The sequence below is a fragment of the Colletotrichum lupini genome, chromosome 6 (genome assembly GCF_023278565.1).
Source record: "Colletotrichum lupini chromosome 6, complete sequence".
In the NCBI taxonomy this organism is placed as follows: domain Eukaryota; kingdom Fungi; phylum Ascomycota; class Sordariomycetes; order Glomerellales; family Glomerellaceae; genus Colletotrichum; species Colletotrichum lupini.
In genome coordinates, this window is record NC_064679.1 from 5,037,597 (window position 1) to 5,057,556 (window position 19,960).

Sequence of the window (19,960 nt, forward strand, 5' to 3'; positions counted from 1 at the left end):
CCAACTCCTCTGTTCCCCGACACGTCCAGTCCAGTTCAAACCCAACATCTATCCGCCAGCACCAGCACCAGCACTGCCACTACGGACACACACCACTTCTCTCCCCCACGCTGTGCCGTACTGCTGCGTCTACCAATAGTACCCTCGTACTTTAGCTTGTCTACTCTCATCGTATCTACCAGCACTTATCAGCACATCCTCATCCATAACCGCTGCTCATTCTCAACCCAACAGCATCCCTCGGCGACTTGGTAAGCACCAGAACGTGGACCCCTCGTTTTCCCCATTGGGCTGCCCGTCATCCCGAACCCGAACCCAATCACTCCGCCCTTCCACCGTCCCTTGCGACTCAAGTGCTTGCCAACCGATTCTTCCGGTCAACGAAACTGACGCTCGCCCGCAGTACCCGTGGCCGCACCCCGTACCCCGTACCAGTAACAGTACCAACCAGTACCTGACCACCAATAACCCCTACCCCTCGATCTACCCAGCGATCCATCCGAGACCCTCCGCCTGCCCAGCCTGTCTATCCTCAGTCGAAACTCAACGAATTCGAACCGCCTATCGAAACTTCGTCGTAGTTGTAGAGGTCGTCGTCGTCGTCTTCTTCTTCTTCGCCACACCACTATACATCGACAGCTTCCACCCGGCGATTACGACATTGTCCGCGTCTCGCTCTGCCGGGACCTGGCCATGGCGGCTGCCTAAATCCTCCCTCGACAGGATTGCACGTTACAAGATAAACCCGCCTATTCCGAGCCTTTGCCCGTCGCAAACATGGCCTCCGAACACAACCCCTTTCGAAGGAAGTCTGCTTCCACCTCGCTCTCCATCTCCACGCCCCAGCCAGTCTCTACATCGGCCTTTCTCGAGTCCATCACTTCCGGCATCTCGAGGCAGAATGGCCCCCCACCCCCCGAGGCCCGGCCGGCCAAGCCAAAAGTCGTGAAAAAGGTTAGGGTCCTTTCGCCGCCACCGTCGTCTCCCTCGTCCCCAGAATCCGTACACAGCAGGGGCTTTGGACGCCAGGACGACAGCAGCGACGAAGACTCCCACGACGAAGACGACCAATTCTCAAAGCGGTTTCCCGAGCTTCCCGGTGGCCTCCCCGAGGCTGCGCCGCTTCGCATTGCCAACGCGAGTAATACCCCCGACAATCCCTTTGGCAAGACGCTACAAGATCTGGAAGGCTTGACGGACGTGAAGCCTTCATCTGGCGGATCGACCAAAGCCATGGATGTCAACGCCTTCAAGATGCTGTTGCTCACTGGCCAGGCTGGTGCTGGAACACCGCCCCCGCAGACATCGGTGTCACAGGGAGACAAGGCGCCCGGTGCATCATACGCCGCACCTGAGCCAGAAACACCGCGGACGTCACAAGATATCGCGGATCGCGGCGTTGACGACCAACGTTCTCTTCTGGCACATTCTCCATCCGTGAAGAAGAAGCCTCCGCCGCCTAGCTCAAGGCATGGTAGGAAGATTAGCGTGCAGACTTCAGGTCGTCCGCACATCTCCTCCGAGACCGCGTCGCCCATCTCTCCGTCTGACGTGAACAAGCCCCTTCCGCCCGCCCCAAGCAGTCACGGCGGGGATGACACGGAAGATGTTTTTGCCCGTGAAGCTGCTGGCAAAGTCCCGGAGCAGGATTCCCCCACACCCAGCTCAATACCTACCCCGGCTCTTCCGGCGACAGGCAAGAGACCGACACCTGCCCCTCCACCACGGCGGGGTCACGCACGGAGCCAGTCCTTGACAGCCAATGCTGGGGTCAACGCTCCGAGTGTACCAAGTTACGAGGCCGACACGCCGCCTCGCTCTTCGTTGGAATCGCAGCGCTCCAGATCAGAAAGTTTCCGAAGCATCAATGCTCCGGCTCCGCCTCCACCTCGGCGCCCGCACGCATCCCATCGACAATCATTCCAACTAGCGTCGCCGTCAAGTGGTTCATTTCACGGTGCCAGCCCAGCACCATCTGACATCGACACTTCTATCCATGCTACGGAGCATACTCCTCCCAAAACTTCACCTCCGCCACCACCACCGGCACGGAATACTTCCATACGCCGGCCTCCCAGCGTAAGGAGCATTGAAGCCCCCAGCAGGAAGATCAGTGGAGGCAAGGAGAATGCTCCCCCACCACCACCACCACCACCACCACGCCAGAGGGGCAGTAGTCGCGGAAGCATGGACGGATATGGTATGAGGAGGACGAGCATCGATAGCACTAGGGCCATGGGCAGCAACGTTCCAGAAGAGCCCACCGCGGAGGATGATGCACAGCAAGAGTACGACGCAGCTAAGTCAGGCAAGGGTGCGGATATTCTCGCCGACCTGGATGCTCTACAACGAGAAGTGGACGCCCTGAGGGCAGCACAGGGCAAATAGGGGCACGACCAAGACGCTCTATAGATGATGGGAGTTGAAATAGACAGCAGTCCTGGACGGACTGACACGCCCTGGTGGGGCGGTTGGGTTATCTTAAATGAGCATTGTACATTTACGCACGTACTGGGATACGATATGAAGTAATGGAATGTTTATGAGTTGACTCTTGTGGTTCACTATGCAACGGGCCGTTCGACCTGTGTTCCAGTTGGCTGGATCCGCGAGAGTTTGGCCACAGCCCCTGAGCAACCAGTGGTCCTTGATTTCGAGTTTGATGAGAAGGATCCGGCGTAGGCCACACGAGTACCAGGAATTGAGTTAATGGAGATCCGAGAAGTCAAAGATGATAACAGAGCACAGGACACCACGTACGCCAAAATGGGACGGCATGCTATTTTCGGCGGCCGCGGCCGGTCCTCTAACACCCCGTCGGCGACCTAGGAGAAAACTCCGTCGGAGCCTGAGGCGGACTCTGAGCCGCCGTTGAGGCTGGTGGCATGCATGAGGGGCGGAGGAGAGCTACGGAGGTTCGTTTGAGAGAGAACATGGACGAGGCTATCTGACGTGTAAAGGTGGCATGGGGATTGTGGTGTCGTCGGGGGCTTGGCGAGGGATTGGAATCTCGTGTAGGTGTGTAGGATGTGGGATATTGGGGGTTCGTGGTGGTGGTGTGTACGTGATTTTGCGTTTTACGTGGGCCTTTTTGTGGTTGCTTTGTCCGCTGCCCGCGGGACGGCATGGATATATAGAGTTCTTGGAGAGGTGCGGTCTAAGAACTCTGAGAAAGCTTGGGTCTCTTGACTGGTGAGTTCTTGGGGGCTCCCGAGGTAAGTTGATGTTGAAGGTTTGGGTAGCTCTGTTGTAGAAGTATTGGGTTGTCAAGGTGGGATGAAGTATTGGATGAGAAGACCAGTGATGTCCTTCTCTCGCCTGCTCTTGTGAGTTATTGGATTGCGATAGTAGGTCTATTGTTCCATGTCGCTGTCGGTAGGTATAGTACGGTAGAAAAGAGATAAGTCGGTGTGATGGAGGCCAGTGAAACAGCACCTTTCAAACCGAAGAGTATGCAGCGATGAGCCTAACCTACTAATACTCATCGATAGGATTAAACACCTATTAAGGAGGTGCATGAGTGGTGGTGTAGAGTATTCCCCAAGAGAGAGAGAAAACATGAAGCATCCGAGCGGTCGGTACAAACCTTGAAAGTGGCTGGCAACCACAAGCCTCTGAAGCTTTTCTTCAGAACTCACCTCACAAAGAAACGTGACTCTCCTTTGTGCGTCTTTTTGACTTGATCTCAATACCGCCGCTTCCCCCTTCACACCTTTCTCGAACCTTGGCTGAGGGAGAGTTTTGATGACACCGCCGGCTGGACTGCACACCGCCCTAACCTACCGTTCGGCATGGGTATCCGGCACGGGATGTTACCAGGCGCTTCGCGGTGTTTGACTACCTTACCTTATTTCCAGGAGGGCAATTTCAAGAATAGGATCGAAATTTAGGATTCCCCCAATTTGTTAGAATAGAGGGTTGTCTGTCAACTGAGCCTATCGCATGCTTCGGCATTTGCAGCAGGGGCACCGAAGGAGTTGGTTCCGAAGCTCGAGGAGCTTAGCTTGGGAACGGATAATTTTGTATAAAGAGCTCCGTGGTCTTCTTCTCACGCTATCAACTGGGTAAGCTTGTTCAAAAATAAAAAGGCATAAAGACTTCCATCTGGATCCCCGGACAGACCAGATACCTCCTAGCACGCGCACTCCCCCAACGTCACTCATCATCCAGCCTACCCTTCGCCAGCTCGAGCTATTCTCGAGACAGTCAACAGAGCCAAGATGTCATCCCTCATCAGCAACCCGGCTCCCCTGCACCTGAGCCCCGAACTCACCAAGAAAAAGCCCATCATCGCCGGCCCAGGCACAACCGCCGCCGCCGCCGCGTCCTCAAAGTCCCTAAACGACTCGGGCGACAAAGCCAACCTCGTCGAATTCTGGCGCAACCCAGAGGCCGGCAACATCTACCGCCACGCGGAGCACCTCACCTCCCCCGTGACCCCCTGCCTCGTCGACCACTCGCAGCTATGCCAGACCGTGTCCTCGGCGTCGGCCAGCACGAAGACGATCCAGGTCATGGATATGTGCTGCGGTACCGGGGTCGTGTCGTCGTATATACAAAAGATGATGCGGGAGTTGCCTGGGCAGCAGAGGGAGAGGGTGCGGTTGACGAGCGCGGACTCGAGTGAGGCGCAGTTGGGGGTTGTGAAGGAGAAGATTGGGAGGGAGGGGTGGGTCGGGTGTGAGGTTAGGCAGGTTGATATCATGGTAGGCGATGATTCTTGTCCCTGTCACCGGTGTGATGGTGCGGGAAGAATGTGGCTGACGGGAGCAGGATATGTCGTTCCCCCCTGACCAGTTCGACGTCGTTATCGTCGCCATGGCGCTGATGCTCGTGGCCGATCCATACACCTCCCTCAATGGTAAACTCTCCCCGGTCACGCAAACCGGCTCTAGTCGACAGGCTAACGCGTCAAACAGAATGCTACCGCGTCACCAAACCCGGCGGCACACTCGCGACCTCAACCTGGGTCACAGAAGGCTGGATCCCCGACACCCGCGACGCAGTACGCGACCTCGCCCTGCCAGGCCAACCCCCCGTATCCTGGCCCCAATCCTCCATCGAGCTGACCTCGCTCTGGGGCCCCGGCGCGTGGGAGTCCCCCTCGTTTGTCAAGAGCATGTTCACCGCGGCCGGATTCGTGGACGTGGAGGTGGACGTCGTGACTAAATGGGTGCCATTCTCCGGGGTTGATGAGTGGTGTACCGTCTTCCAGGCGTTTATGCACGGGGTCATGGAGAGGTTCTGGACGAGGGCGCAGAGGGAGGGGTTGAAGGGGCGGTTGATGCCGACGTTGAGGGCGTTCATGGAGGAGAAGTATCAGGGGCGGCCGTTTGAGGTTGAGAGGACTGTTTTGTTGGCTAGGGGGAGGAAGCCCGAGTGAAGATGGGGGCTCGTTGTGTGGTGTGGTGTTGGCAGATGAACATGGGGTTTGTTTCGTAGACATGGGCATGATGGGTAGACGTTGAATTCATGTTGGAACAATTTTGAATGAGGACCATGTTGATTCCCTTGGGGTCCATCTAGCACGGCTTGGACTTGACCAACCTTTAACGGTCAAGGAAGCTGGTGATACATATTCTACGGTCTACCGTGGTCTTGCTCTCTGATACGTACATGGTATTCGTCCTTTTCATCAGGCATGATGCCGCAACGGGAGCGGGTGGCCAAGGGCTCGATGGAAGCCCATGTCTCGGTAGAAGAAGAAGTAACCCATCTAGTAACGGCTTTTGATCACACCTTTCCCACCAAATTGTCAACATAATAATGACTCGGCCCGAGCTGTTCTTCAAACTCAGGAATGCAGAGCCTGCAGATTCTACGAGGCCGAAAACTGCCACCCAATTAGGTAAGTGGTAATCGTCCAAAGCAAAGAAGCTCAATTTTGACCTAAGCATGATAGGCCGATGGCACGGAACCACACACTTATTTAGTCGTTAAGCCTTATCAAATTACAAGTCGTTCTGTATTTGAGAAGTGCGTCGTGATTACCCGTACTCTTCACGTGATTGTTATTGATATCAAGCAATACAGGGACACAGAGCTGCAGGAATATGGTCGTAAGTGCATATGGCTATTCTTGTAATAGATCTTGCTAGTTCCAATGTCCGATTTCAAATTCGGCCAACACTTTCTTACGTTATAGCCGTGTACATTACATCAAGGAATACCGTCACCAATGCGGCATGTCCGGCAAAGCACTTGTGGGCGGCCCATCATCAGCCCCACTACGGCGAAGGTCTCGAATCGGCATACCCAATCTCCGAAGCCCTAACTCGTCAACCTCCATATTCCTAATTTCCTCCCAATATCACATCAATCAAATCACGGAAGGGTGGCCGAGTTGGTTATGGCGCCAGGTTAAGGTCAGCTCAACATCTGTTTCCTGGTGGGGCAACCCGCGCGAGTTCGAGTCTCGTCCCTTTCATTTTGCTGTTTTGTAGTTGTTGGACAGCTCCGGATTTGCATTTTGGTGACGGAAGAGTGGGATTACTTACTTTAGGTCTGTCCAAGATGGTTCTATCCCGACACAAACGTGTCGTTGAGCCTGGTTCATCTTACCTACATATAGATAGTCTTTGCTTGGTTGCGGGTGATCACCTGGAAGTAACACACGATGTATTGTGTTTTGATGTACTCGCCCGGTTCATCTACGCAATGTGACAAATCGAAGACTCCTTGTTCCTTTACTCATCATCCTTCGACCGGCCCCCCTTGGTGTAAAACGCACCCGTTGCGGCCCTGACATCCTCAGAGCCTTGCGTCCCCCCTCGGCCTCCAGGCTTGCCCGTCACCGACTGAGGAATCTCGTGACCGGTAGCACTGATTCCCTCGCCCAATCCGGACGCTCTTCCCTCGTTGGTGTTCAATGCGTTGTCTGCGGCGCCGTGCAGAGTTGTAGACCCAAGCCCACCAGCAGCTGATTCCTGCTGGTGCGGGTTGGGAACAGACTTTATGATGTTTTGCTTGCCAGCATCTCCAGGAACTGCGACCAACAATTAGTGAGATTCCATGGCACTACATAAGATGCTGAAAACCTTTGGTTCCGTCCTTAGCCATATCGTAAAGATCGCCTCCTTGCTTTGCGTCTGCCATGATATAGAATGTGTCAGGGAGAATTTTTATCGTTTGGAATATGCTAGGAGTACGTGTGAGCGTGAATGTTTCCTGACAGAAGTAAAAACATACGAGGAACCGATATCTATTAGAATCGAGAGGCCATCCGAGACCTTTAAGATGGTGCTGGGCAAGCCACAGTCGAGTTAGTGAGGTGGTTGATGTCATGATGTCATCAAAGTCAATTCATCACCATCATCTCCCTAACGTGACGTCAAACAAGACAGACGATCAAAGGACCATTTCTTCAGATGATGAAACCTATAGAATTGCCTAGGCATTTTCGAGCAAGGCTCAGAACGCGGAGGTAGATTGTTAGTCCAATGTATTCAACTTCTCACAGGACTCAGGTTGAGATATCCAGCTAGTAGGTACTTGGCTTTTTTGTTGTTGCAGAGTGAGGCTTCTGTAATTTCATATAATTTGTTTATTGCATGGACTCGAACTCGCAGTCAGCTAAGCCCAGCTCAGTCAGAGCTTTATGATGCCCAAAGGTAGTTTTCGCAAGCCGAAGGCCCGAAGCCGAGCGACCCATTCCCTTCTCTTTGGTGCACAAAGCTTCGAGACATCGATCAGGTCTCCAAGTCTAATGCTTTGGACATAGGTACTCTGTAGGTATTGGGGTATTCTATTAAGCTTATATACTGTTCATGGTTGCCCAAACCATGCTCACCCATCATCATACATCTTGATTTTTCATAATATCAATACATGAGCATTCCACATGACCGTCTCTCACTGCTGAAAGAGTGACAACATCACGCTTGTAACAGTTTTCACCCCTTCTTCGTTGTATATAGACATTAATCGTCATGTTCGGCTTCCTTGACTCCCTGGTTGTTCAGAACCGGCTGATCGCGGTCCAACTCATACATCTTGTCCTCCTCAGCATCGTAGTGGCGGAAGGTGAAGTAGAAGATGCATCCCACAACAGCAGATGAACATGCAACACCGGTGTACATCCACAAGAACTTGGGGTCGACTGCGACGGACACCAATGCCTCGGAGATGGCAGAGCCGAAGGCGTTGGTGAAGAGGTAGATACTCTGGACAAAGGACTTCATGTTGGGCGGGGCCTTGGTGTAAGCGTACTCGAGACCGGTGACGGAGATGAAGATCTCGGACAAGCCGATGAAGATATAGGCAGGCGTCTGAACAGCAATGTGGACGTGGTTGGGGAGCGATGAGCCTCCACTCATTCCTTCGGGGCACTCGCCGGGAGACTCGTAGCAGGGGCCGGCGCTGTAGATGAGGTGCTGCACGATTGCTGCGTAGGCCAGGCAGATGGCGCCGAGCCAGAAACCGATGGTGATACGCATGATGGGCTTGAGCTCGATGCCAGCCTTGCGGAGGAGCGGGTAGACGATCTTCTCGAGGATCGGGGTGAAGATGAGAATCGAAATGGGGTCGAAGTTTTGCATGAAATCGTTCGGCATACCATGTCCCTCCATCTGTCCAGCTTGAGTGACGAAGTTGGTCGAGAACTGGCCATAACAAACCCAGAAGATAGGGTCTAGTAATCAGGTCAGCGCGGCCTCAAAATCATCTGGCTTGCACCAGACATGGCCAGGAATATATGGACTTACAGAAGACAAAGACCTTGCAGGCTCTCAGAGCACGCTTGAGCTCCTCGACGAAGTGGTCGTTCCAGGGGACAGGCTTCTCCTTGCCGTGCTCCGCACGCCATGATGGCTTAGCGGCATCCATGTTGCGGGCTGCAATCATCATGCCAAGGGCCTTGAACGCATCGGTAATGACGGATCCCTGCGGCGGGCGGTTGACGAAAGTCTTGCGACGAAGCACCAATGTTGCGATACCAATGTTGAAGACGCAGAAACACATCAGGTAGGCGGTCCAGAAACCCTTGTACTTCTCCATGAAGGGAGTTGCCATGAGAGACAGAGAACCCAGGTTGATGCACCAATAAAAGATCATGTAGATGCGCTGGTATGTGATGGCAGGATCGATGATGACTCTCTCGCCGTTTGACTCCGTCTTGATAGCCATAACGCGACGCTGGTACTGATCGGCGATCAAGGGAGCGATGTTACTCTTGATACCTCCCGTTCCGAGACCAATAACGATAATGGCAACAATGTAACCGGGGATGCCAGCGCCATTGGCCATGGCCGCTGGCAAGGAAGTCGTCCAAAGGATGACAAGACCAACCCAGTAGAAGGCACAGAAGACCAAGATGGTCTTGTACTTGCCCAAGTACTGGTCAGCAATGATGGCACCAAGAATTGGAGTCACTGAGCACTTTTGTTAGTGAAACCATACTGATCGATAGTAGAGAGTGAAGCGGATAGTGATGTCATACCATAGCAGAACCACTGGAAGAACAGGTTCAGACCAGTTGCGGCCTGGTGACCCATCCCAAGACCCTTGGGGCCGTCGGCTCCATTGGGGTCATTGTTGATGTAGTTTTGGAAGAGACCCTGGGCACCATAGTAGGTGAATCGCTCCGTGAGCTCGACAACAGCAATGAGGAAGGCTGAAGCGGGGAGGTTCTCTCCAACACGACGCAAGGATCCCTTCTCAAACTCATTGGGCTCAGCACCATCAGGCGTAGGTCCCGATTCTGAGTCGGCGGTGCTTGAGAACTTCTTCTCGGGGTCGGCTGGCGTGATGTAGCCTCCCGCAAGATCAGTCGTCTCCTTGTTGGGCAAGCGCTCACCCAACGTCTCATGGAGCCTGCGAATACGAGTTGTCAGTGCCAGATCCTCTTGATGTTAGACCGACGATATGCGCATTGTTACGTACTCTGCGGCCGTGTCCTCGTGGTTCTGGGCCATTTTTACGCAATCGATATCTCAAGACAGGCCCGATAGAGTAGCTGAACCAAGGGAAAAGGAAAAGAGAGGGAGAAGAGGAAGAAATTTTCGAGAAAAGTTCCAAAAGCCTGGCCTGGTGGGGAGCAATGGAGACACATTAGTATCACCACTAGATGCATGCCCTTACCCTCGGTGTCGGACGACTCCGAGGTGTTCGCCGCCCGCGGCCCATGTTTCGATGTCTTCTGTTACACTAGAAAAGTCTTGCCCGAGTCGGAAACGTCGCCCCAGGAACTTTTGCAACCACACGCCACAAGCCGATGGCCGAACCACCTGCCGGACTCCACTCGGCCGAGTGAGCCGATCTTTTTGATTGATAATAACGGACACATCGGTCGACATACGAGAAAATAAGTGGCCCTCTTGGCAAAAGGCCCGAACGGGTGGCGCCAAGCGAGGTGAAGGGGAATAAAGCGGTCATAAATACGGCTTTCCTATTGGCCTTTGACCTCATTGATGATATTAGTTCATGCTGCCCATACCGAGGTCCATCAACAAAAGGGCCTTGAATCTGGGGTTTGGGGGTTCTACAACGTTACTCCGCAAACGATAGTCTACGGATAAGACTGAATCATGCAGCTGCTGAGGAAGCTACCGTTAGCTGCAGGAACCGGATCGTTTGTCAACGGAAATCTTCTGTAACCTTCCCTCGTTGGAAATGATTTGCAGCTGTGCGTTGTCTGTCTTGCTTTCTTGCCGTTGAGCCGGGCATTAGTTCGACCGCATTTGGTAGATTGAGCCAACATGAGCATACACCAGTGTCACCTTCCCACTATCTCTGCTGACATCACGCATACTTATCAGGCAACATTCGGGTGTGTCAAATGCACGGCTCTTTTGTGACACTCTGCGACGGGATGCGCATTCTTATATGCGAGGGACTTTCGAAGCTCTCACTCTCGCTTGCTTTGGCAGTTTCTGTCTTGTTTACCAGGCCTTGCAAAATTTTCTCCAGTCTCCACGAGTGGGTCGAGGTTCAAATCTCATTGCATTGAGGCTCGAAGGCAACCTAATCAGAAACACGTGTCTAGTGGACCTTAGAAAAGCAAAGCCACGCGCGAAGAATGATAGGAAAATTGTGCTCCGTACTGAGCCAGACAGTTCAAAGTGAATTTAAGGTCTGGATGCTTGAGGAAATCTGCCCAGGCGGAAACGTCTTTGGGGCTAGGGAGGATCGCCCCTGGATCGCACGTGCGATGGGTCTGCTCACCTCTCAGGCCTATCTTGTGGCTTACTTTTTCCGATTTCCGGCCATTTTTGTGGGAATTGAGTTATTCTTCGCTGTTGCTACATATCGCGATGAATCAGAAGTGTATAACGTTGCAAGAAGCGGCTCCCAAGTACAGTTCATCTAGAATTACTAACAAAATTCCCGAATTCTTGGAGACACAAAGACCTCTTCGGCACCCTGGTCTCGCTGTCGGGTATGCCGAAATCGTCTAGCTTTTATGAGAAGAGTTTACCATGTTTGACAATTATTTGATCGCAATGAACATTACTTGAAGATCGGCTAGAATAATCTGCACTTACCAACTTCCTAAATAACTGATCCTCTATCAGCCGGTATATTCCCCGAGCCAAGAGATTGAGGCTGAGAGCGGGCGGCATGGGCCGCAGCCTCCGATGCAGGAGCAGGGAAGCGACTGGCGGGGCCTTGGCAGCACGCCATAGGAATTCGGCCGAATGCACGCCTAACCGAGTCATCGGACGTTTATGTTCTCCCTCCACTTCAGAAAAGTCAAACTTAATACGGAGACAATCCGGGGAAGGTGCCGATCAGGGCGACTTAAGAGATCAATGTTCGTGAGAATGGTGGGTGGATACACCGTTTGTGGCCTTGAGCGAACTCGAGACCATTGCTACTGGACTTATTTGGCTCATAGGTCGTGAACGTTAAACTTGAGCCGCTAGCGAGCATGGGCCTGTACCTGGAACGGTTTCGAATTCTTTTACCCCTTTCGAGTAAGTTTAAGAAGTACTAGTTCTCTGACCGCCTGACTTCCGAGGCATAGAGTTGCTTCAATGCTTGCAGGAAAATACGCCACGACACTTGAAAAGTAGGCAGACCACCTTCTTCTAAACTATCAATCAGGAAAGAAATAGCAGATTCAGATTCGACGTCAAATATTACATATTACTAAAGCGAAACTGAGAGTAATTTAGAATTGGTTGTGATTCATGAATTGATTGTTGGGTACGATGGCTACTCAGTTGACTACCACGGCTGCGATTATATACATACTTAGGGGACAGGTATTTCATCAGTATCTGAGTTATTAGGCTAACATATGCACCAGGAATTCGTGCAATGTAATATCTTTATAGAGCCTGCTACCTTTCCGAAACATTAGATACGCCGTTACAAGAATCACTATGAAGGTAATTTTCTCATAGAGCTCCAACTCAGGATGAATCATACTCAGCACTTCAAATTTCACACATGTAATAATACTCCTGATAGATTGGTCAATTAAATAAGTTCTCAGAATGTGGGCCAGATGTGAGGGATTCATTTTCTGAGTCCAAACGTGCTCTATAAGAGAGGCTATTACTTATGTGAACGTAGCAAACCTCAAGGACACAACATATGATTCAAAACCGAAACTGACTGCCTCAGAAAATCATCCATACAATGCAATATATCTACCATGTGCTTGTGCTATTGATCTTCCGAATTCCTGTTGATAAGCATTTGGGCACAGGTGTTTGGCAGTCCACTCTTTCGCTTCAGAGAATTGGAACAGACGCTGGCGTCGCTGTGCAAGGGCAAACTCAGCGCTTCATTTCACTCGTGGCGTTCAAATAAATTTGAGCCTTCATTTGGTTTTAAGAGTGATATGACTGTTGCATCAAGTTGTCGCGGTCACTTGACTGCCTTGGAATCTCTCGTTGCGTTAATGTAATCGTTGTGCAGAGCAGTATGAGTACTTTCAAATCATCGCGTGAGATGGGTAGGTAAAACATTTAATTGAGCACCGTATATGATAAAAACGACAGAAATAGTCTATATTCTATTTCAATGTGACATCGTCAACACCAGAACACCATCGCGGCATCGACCTTGCAACTAGCCAGACGTCTCATAAGCCTTGTACTAAAGGTGAACACCCTGCTGTAATTCATGTTTGACAAGACCTTTCTGAATTTGACCAAACGCTAGATACTCCCCTCGGCAATCCATACGCGTCGAGGAATTTGGCCATGATGCAATGAATCTCAACTTTTGGGCGGAGGCCTCCGAGCCTTCGGCATCGGTAGGATTTAGAGGTTCTGTGCAATCGTGGCATGCATAATACTCATTCTCTGCCCACGCACTGTGAAAACAGTTGAAATCGGGTCACGAATGAGGCTCAATTGCATTCGAACCTATTGGAAAATGTGAGTTATCACAATGGTGAGATAAGTATCGGCGAAGAACGTGTTGATTGGGAGACTACAAGTACCAAAAGCCCTTCTTTGGACCTCTCAGATTCATGTTAGATCAATCTCATGATCTCGATCATGGCTTGGCAAATAATCAAGACTGATTGATGGTTGAAATATCCCTTGCATCTGGGAATGTGACTCTCCGAGTGTAGTGTAATTGAGCTTCATGGGTATGGGCGGGGAATGACAACGCAACCCATAATACTGCTCAGCTGAGAGTTACTTCACAGACCTTATGCTCTGCCCGTACTACTCACGAGCTCTAGCTTACTCTGGAAGCATTTTGTCGCGAAAACAAATTCGCAACGGTGACTATGAACGTCAAATTGTAACAAACTTTGCCATTTCACGCCTAGCCCCAAAGATCTACTCATGACTCTAGCCCGTAATGATGCGTAGATCAAACAGTGGACCATGGGGAGTTCTATTCGGAAACATGTTGCGTTGACATTGAACTCCCAGAAAGAAAGAGGCCACCGAATGATCAAGACTCGCTGCCAGCTTGGTTGCCTTCGTTTCCATTCCCTTCACGAGAGCCAAGTCCTTAAAATGGACCATCAAACCTCGGGCTCCCGTGCTAGAGAATAAGTAAGTTGCCTGGCGGTAATAACATCAACTCTATGTCATCGAGTCACACCATAAGCATATTTGTTAATTCATCATGTCGAGAAAATCATTGCCTTTCCAAAAATCCTTTTGTCTGTTGCAGGCCTTTTGAGCAGAAACAAGGGCTACCACAGCTGCCTGGACACAACTTGGGCCATATGTAAAAGCCAGGGGGGCATGTACATACACGCAACCAGGGTCCATGAGGTCGTCGTGAGAAGCAGTCCTTTGCTGAAGCACATTTGTCCGCCTTTTTAGCGATCAAGTTGCGACAGCTATGCCTTCTCTATACCAAAGAAAAATGTTCCGACCCCCTATTGATTGAAAAGCTTCGAGGAGATATCCGTACTTCTGCTGCTTCATCCGGACATGCAAGATGATTATCAGACTGGGGGCCAAATCCTCCAATGGGGCTCCTGTAGGGTTCACGGACTCGCCTGATGATCCCCTGTCAACTTAAACATGACGGGTGGCGCCGAGACCGTAGCATCGTTGGTAGTTACTAGTGCACCCCCTGAGATCTTAGCAGGTGCCTGAAATGAGTTTCGATAACCCTGCGCTGCTATCTAAGCGATGTGTGAGGGAACCAAACGAAAGGACGGAATCCATCCGTCTAAGTCGGCGATCCAACAAACCAGTACCATGCCCTTGATTGAACAAGCATAGCTTGCACCTGATCCGAAAACGACAGTTTCTCCGACAATTGTCTCCATTGCAACTTCACGCACTGTCGCATTGCCGACGTTATTCCCTCGTTCGTTGGCGCGCTTTTATATGAGGGATCTGCCGCTCCATCTACGCCCATGTAATTGTTGATCTTCATCCATTCACCTGCCTGAGCTAAAACGAGAACATCATCGCTCCAAACACCAGTAATGCTTATCCGACATGCAAGGTAATTGGCATCGCTTAACGAACAAAAGCACCTCCTCCGCTGGCCCCCACAAGGTTACCAGTCATCCACCCACTCTCGGGCAAACAAACGACCCCCACAACTCCAGCAACTTCCTCCAAGTAACCGGGGCGACCTCCAATGCTTGCTGCCAAGTCGAGAACCTCCTGGCTATCAACACCAGGTCTAGCCTTGGCAAGAGGCGTCAGGTTGTTCAACGGGCGAAGAGCCTCGCGGGGCTCGTCAGGCAGGCTAGAGTACAGTCCAGTGTCCATAGGTCCAGGGGCAACGGCGTTGACGGTCGCTCTCTCGGCCAACTCACGTGCCCAGACACGGGTCATGGCCTCGATAGCGCCCTTGGTGCCAGCGTATGATGTTTGCCACCAGACACCCCATGTGGTGGTTGCACTGGAGATATTGACGATACGACCAGAGCGGTCGGTAGGCAAGTAAGGGAAAGCGGCCTTGACGAGGAGGGCGGGTGCCTTGCAGTTCAAATTGAATGTCTCATCGAAAAGATCGAGGTCCAGCTGGTCAATGCCTTGAGCGTTTACCGTGGCAGCGTTATTGACAATGATGTCGATCTGGAAACGGCCGTTGGCATCGATGAAGTGAGCCTTGGCGGCGTCAACAAGCTGCTGAGGCGCCTCGGGCTTGCTCAAGTCAGCCCGGACGGGGAGAGCCTTGACGTTGTACTTGGATTCAAAGTCCTTGGCCAAGGCCTCAGCCTTTGACGTTGAGCCCTCGGTGGCATAGTTGATGACAACGTTGGCACCTCTGCTGGCAAAGTGCTCAGCAAGAACGGCGCCAAAGCCTTGATAAATAGTCAGTCCACTGTGATTTCAAGCTAAATGTTGAATCCTTGCTATGGAAAAGGATCCTATTTGAAGAGACCCGGAAAGTTTAAAAAACCACGTACTTCGCGATGCACCAGTGACAATGGCAAGCTTGCCCTCGAAAACCCTGAAAGGAGCCATTTTTCTCAGATGTCAGAAGAGCAGAATAAACAATGTGACGTGGAGGCGGGGAGAGTATTGTACCTCTCTCCACGTGATAATTGTCTGCTTTATATATTGTGTCCTGTTGCTGCTGCTTCATCCCGATGCTTGCATGTCCACTTCGTGAACTAGCCAACTGGTCAGTGCCGCCGGGCCGCATGGTGGGTGGGATCCGAAGAGGAGTCTCGACTAGGGGCTGAGCAGGATCATGAATCTTGGCTCTCCACGCAAACACGTCAACTACCAAAGGCTTCTGCCGATCTCAATATGCATAAACCAGTCGTGAAACTCGGAAGTATGAACACCTTGATGGAAAGTCCAGGGCCAGTTGAAAATTCCCTCAATTCCCAAAGTATGTTGGTTTTATCATGAGTTTTGCTATCCGGGCAGTACTGTTTGGCTATCCGGGCAGTAATCCACTTTTTAGACCAATCAGAGCCTGCCGTCTAAACTCCAAACTTTTTTACCCCGCTGCACCTACCCACGGGCCACCTAGCGCATATGCGCCGCAATTACGTAAGGCAGCCGTAAGTACGTATAGTCGCAATTGCCTACGGTCGCAATTACCTACAGTAGCAATTGCCTGCTTAATTACCTACTTAATTACCTGCTTGATTACTTACTTAATTACCTATTTCTATAGGCAATTCTAACCGTGGGTAATTGCGACCGTGGGCAGTTGCGACCGTAGGCAATTGCGACCGTGGGCAATTGCGACCGAACGTGCCTGCGGCTACCTTACGTAACTGCGCCGGGTGGCCCGTGGGCAGGTGCAGCGGGTACGGGTGTGGGGCTGTGGCCCGAGCTCTGCAGCTATAAGCTCTGATTGGTCCAAAAAGTGGATTACTGCCCGGATAGCCAAACAGTACTGCCCGGATAGCAAAACTCTTTATCATTGATATTACTTGATCCTGTGTAACCAGGAGACAATCTTCTGCTTCAACATCCAAAACGACCAATGTAGCGCTCATCGCTTTCATGATGGCTTGCCAATCTAGCATTTCTTTACCTAGCCGACCAGGTCTTGCATTGATGCTGGCCATTATATGCGCACTGTAGAGGGGCATTTATGGAAACTATGGACACTCCTGAGATTCCTGTCTCCACGAGTATGCATAGCGTGTTGAAGAAAATAATCCACTATTATGGGTCAGGCCAAGATTCTTCGCAGCTTGACACCGCCGGAAACTCTTGAAGAACTCCCCGGTGCTCGGAAGGGATCTGCCGAATTTGGCATCGATCTACTTTAAGATGGGGGCCATACGTTTCGGGACAGTGGCATGAGTGCGACGATGCATGGATGGTGTATATTCGTTGTCGTTGGAAACCACCGATCTCGCGAAGCATTGACTGTAACGCTGGATAGAATGCCGGCCAATACTATCCACGTTTTTGACTTTGGGCGAGCGTTGATAGCTTCAAACGATAGCAGTGATCACATGTCACATAAAGAATCCTTGAAAGCTAGGAAGCTGGGAAGGCACGCCTAAACTTTGCGTACTGGGCAAACTTCAGGAGGAAGAACGCCAAAGAGACCGAACATAACCTCTCCATCATTCTCGATGGGAAGACATTCTGCTGAACCCATGGTACAATTGAGGGAATTCACAAGTAGAGTCCAATAACCATCTCGGAACCAACTCCGCCTCTGTTGTGTTCCTACATCTATTGTCAGGGCGAGGCAGCTGACAAGCACATCATCGTTCCTGATTAGTGGACAGGAAACACGAGCATTTCGCCGACGGAATCATTGCGAAATTGGACAGTCTGAGCTTCGCAAGGGGGTTGAATTCACTTACCATGCTCATCCCAGCGCCCCTTTGTGGCAAGGAGGACCACAGTGCCGCAACGGCAGTGATCCCGGGGCTGGGGTCGGTGGATTCTATGCGAGCTTTGGTTGCCAGAAGAAGTTGGGCCGCTATTAAGTAATTGTCAGATCCGTGCTTGCTTTTTCTATGTTCTTTGCATTCCCTTATAAGTTTTCTGGGTCGTTCGGGTCTTTACTGTTCTTTTCGCTGTTCGATTTGTGGCACTCTTTCTCTCACCTCGAAACGAACCCGTGGAGCACGAAGCAGGTTCTTCAGTGATCACGAAACCGCAACTTCGACAAGATGGGCGCGGCTACGTCGAAGGATATGGCCGCTGCAGTCCTGGTGCCGCTGCCTTTCGACATCATCACCATGGTCTTGCGGTTTTGGATTCGTGCGCAGAGGAAAGCATGGGGACCGGATGACTGGGCCATGGTTGCTACTATTGTACGTTCTGATTATGCGCGCAATGCGGAGTGATTTTGAGTTGTTTTAGACTAACATATCGAAGCCGGTTTGGGCAGTGTCGCAAATCGGTTTATTAGGTATGGCCTGGAGCGGAGTTGGGCAACTGGATAGCACCCTTTCTGCAGAACAAGTTGCCAACTCATATTTCGTAAGTTATGCTCCACCTGAAGGGAGACACCATCCGATGTATGTAGTCAACTCACGGATCTATAGTGGTTTTATGTTTTCCAGGAGTTCTGGTGTTTTACCTTGGTTACTCTCAAGTGGTCCCTTGGTTTCACTCTGCTACGCATCGGTAATGGCCAACGTTGGGTCCAAATCGTCATCTACACCTGCCTCGCACTAGTCACAGTCTGCACAGGAGGTACTGGCATGTATTTGTTCTTCCAATGCTCGCCGGTTGAGTGAGTCTCTAGCCTGTCTAGGTGTCGTTCTGCACGTGCTGACAAGACGTACTAGGAAAAACTGGCATCAAAGCATGCCAGGCGAATGTAGACCTCGAGAAATTCAGACCGCCCTGTCCTTCTTGGTTGCCGCAGTATCAATCTCAACTGACTGGATATTCGCAATCATGCCTTTTGCTCTCATCTGGAGACTGCAGATGGCGAACAAGGTCAAGGCGTCTGTTATCGGTCTTCTAGGCTTGGGTTTCTTGTAAGTTTTGCTCGGCGCTTAAACGTCTTGCCCTTGCTAAACATTCCTAGTGCATCCGTGGCTCCGATTGTTCGACTCAACTACCTCCTCCTACTCAACGATGCCGAAAAGTTCCTGCAAGGCCTCAGCATTATCCTCGCTTGGGCACAGGCAGAAGTTGGCATCGGAATGCTTGTCGCCAACCTCCCCGCATGTCGACCCTTACTCGAACGCGCCCTCGCCCGCCTCACGTCCTTCACCGGCTCGAAAAACAAGTCATCTAAAGACCCAGCCGCCTCAGCCGCTGTCAAGAACAGTTATCTCGAGCTTGGGGAGAGGGACCCCACGAGAAAGAACATCAGCCAAGCTAGTCAATCTGGGGTTGAGACAAGGGTTTACGGCAGAGATCTGGGCGATATCAGCAGCGACAGCTTGCCAGACGATCACAGCCAAAAAAGGATCGTGACAAAGAGTGGGTTCGGGGCGATCAGAGTGCAGAAAGAGTTTGGAATGGAGGTTGAGACGAAGCGCGGGGACAATGTGGTCTAGGCAACGCGACCGGCACAGTAATTGTTGATGAGTGAATGAGAGGCAACGAGAGGCAATACAGGACCCGTACCTACATGTGGTAGTCCACTGTTAATTTAATGGATTCAAAACGTCCGTCGAACTCGAGCGAATTGTTAGCGACTTTGAACAGACTGTGAATTGGCCCAGGCCATACCCACAACTTCTGGCGCAAATTTCCCTTCGGCCAGTGACATCGCCCAAGTAAATCATCGGCCCAAATGGAACAAAGCTATGAATAGGTCGCACAACCACGCTCAGGGCTTTGAGAAGCTGAGAGGAGTAGTGTTGACCAAATTCAGCGAGGTGATTGGTGGCACTGCACGAATTTTGTGCCTGGTTTGCGATGAGGTTTCTGGTGGAGATAGATGCATTGAGTGACCCCCTTATTCTCATACGAAGTGGACCTTATGACTTCTAGCGCCGGAAGCAATCCGCGGGCACCAAATGCGGCCCGCTAGCCTCATCGCTATATCTAAGATCTCTCGCAATTTTTTGCGAAATTATCCCCGTGTTGACATTAAGGCATAGTCTGTTTGTTGCTAGCTGAAGGCTGTTGACCATAACCCAAAGGATCGAAGATGTCGCACTCGCGATCATCACCACGGATTC

General features: G+C 51.4%; 8 protein-coding genes and 1 non-coding gene across 9 annotated transcripts; 6 read left to right on the plus strand and 3 right to left on the minus strand.

The window, feature by feature from the left end:
- Positions 1-777: 777 nt before the first annotated feature.
- Positions 778-2,388, plus strand: CLUP02_12966 (uncharacterized protein; the record flags this gene model as incomplete). The annotated part of the gene is made up of 1 exon (XM_049291924.1): positions 778-2,388. One exon carries the CDS (start codon positions 778-780, stop codon positions 2,386-2,388), a length of 1,611 nt encoding a protein of 536 aa, XP_049149070.1.
- A 1,832-nt stretch (positions 2,389-4,220) lies between these two features.
- CLUP02_12967 (uncharacterized protein) lies at positions 4,221-5,383 on the plus strand (the record flags this gene model as incomplete). The annotated part of the gene is made up of 3 exons (XM_049291925.1): positions 4,221-4,706; positions 4,774-4,861; positions 4,920-5,383. The coding sequence occupies 3 exons, from the start codon at positions 4,221-4,223 to the stop codon at positions 5,381-5,383; spliced, it is 1,038 nt and encodes a 345-aa protein (XP_049149071.1).
- A 261-nt stretch (positions 5,384-5,644) lies between these two features.
- Positions 5,645-6,443, plus strand: CLUP02_12968 (uncharacterized protein; the record flags this gene model as incomplete). The annotated part of the gene is made up of 4 exons (XM_049291926.1): positions 5,645-5,754; positions 5,816-5,848; positions 5,959-6,081; positions 6,146-6,443. 4 exons carry the CDS (start codon positions 5,645-5,647, stop codon positions 6,441-6,443), a joined length of 564 nt encoding a protein of 187 aa, XP_049149072.1.
- Positions 6,329-6,427, plus strand: CLUP02_tRNA224. The gene has a single exon. It is a non-coding gene; the product is annotated as a tRNA-Leu (tRNA).
- A 243-nt stretch (positions 6,444-6,686) lies between the features above and the next one.
- Positions 6,687-7,095, minus strand: CLUP02_12969 (uncharacterized protein; the record flags this gene model as incomplete). The annotated part of the gene is made up of 2 exons (XM_049291927.1): positions 6,687-6,985; positions 7,038-7,095. The coding sequence occupies 2 exons, from the start codon at positions 7,093-7,095 to the stop codon at positions 6,687-6,689; spliced, it is 357 nt and encodes a 118-aa protein (XP_049149073.1).
- Positions 7,096-7,919: 824 nt separating this feature from the next.
- Positions 7,920-9,911, minus strand: CLUP02_12970 (POT family protein; the record flags this gene model as incomplete). Its single annotated transcript, XM_049291928.1, has 4 exons — positions 7,920-8,629; positions 8,703-9,368; positions 9,437-9,810; positions 9,880-9,911. 4 exons carry the CDS (start codon positions 9,909-9,911, stop codon positions 7,920-7,922), a joined length of 1,782 nt encoding a protein of 593 aa, XP_049149074.1.
- A 156-nt stretch (positions 9,912-10,067) lies between these two features.
- On the plus strand, positions 10,068-11,621 carry CLUP02_12971 (uncharacterized protein; the record flags this gene model as incomplete). Its single annotated transcript, XM_049291929.1, has 5 exons — positions 10,068-10,245; positions 10,755-10,924; positions 10,982-11,290; positions 11,345-11,374; positions 11,511-11,621. 5 exons carry the CDS (start codon positions 10,068-10,070, stop codon positions 11,619-11,621), a joined length of 798 nt encoding a protein of 265 aa, XP_049149075.1.
- A 3,270-nt stretch (positions 11,622-14,891) lies between these two features.
- CLUP02_12972 (short chain dehydrogenase) lies at positions 14,892-15,851 on the minus strand (the record flags this gene model as incomplete). Its single annotated transcript, XM_049291930.1, has 2 exons — positions 14,892-15,688; positions 15,794-15,851. 2 exons carry the CDS (start codon positions 15,849-15,851, stop codon positions 14,892-14,894), a joined length of 855 nt encoding a protein of 284 aa, XP_049149076.1.
- A 2,132-nt stretch (positions 15,852-17,983) lies between these two features.
- Positions 17,984-19,330, plus strand: CLUP02_12973 (uncharacterized protein; the record flags this gene model as incomplete). Its single annotated transcript, XM_049291931.1, has 5 exons — positions 17,984-18,127; positions 18,192-18,296; positions 18,362-18,552; positions 18,608-18,802; positions 18,853-19,330. The coding sequence occupies 5 exons, from the start codon at positions 17,984-17,986 to the stop codon at positions 19,328-19,330; spliced, it is 1,113 nt and encodes a 370-aa protein (XP_049149077.1).
- Between the last annotated feature and the right edge of the window lie 630 nt (positions 19,331-19,960).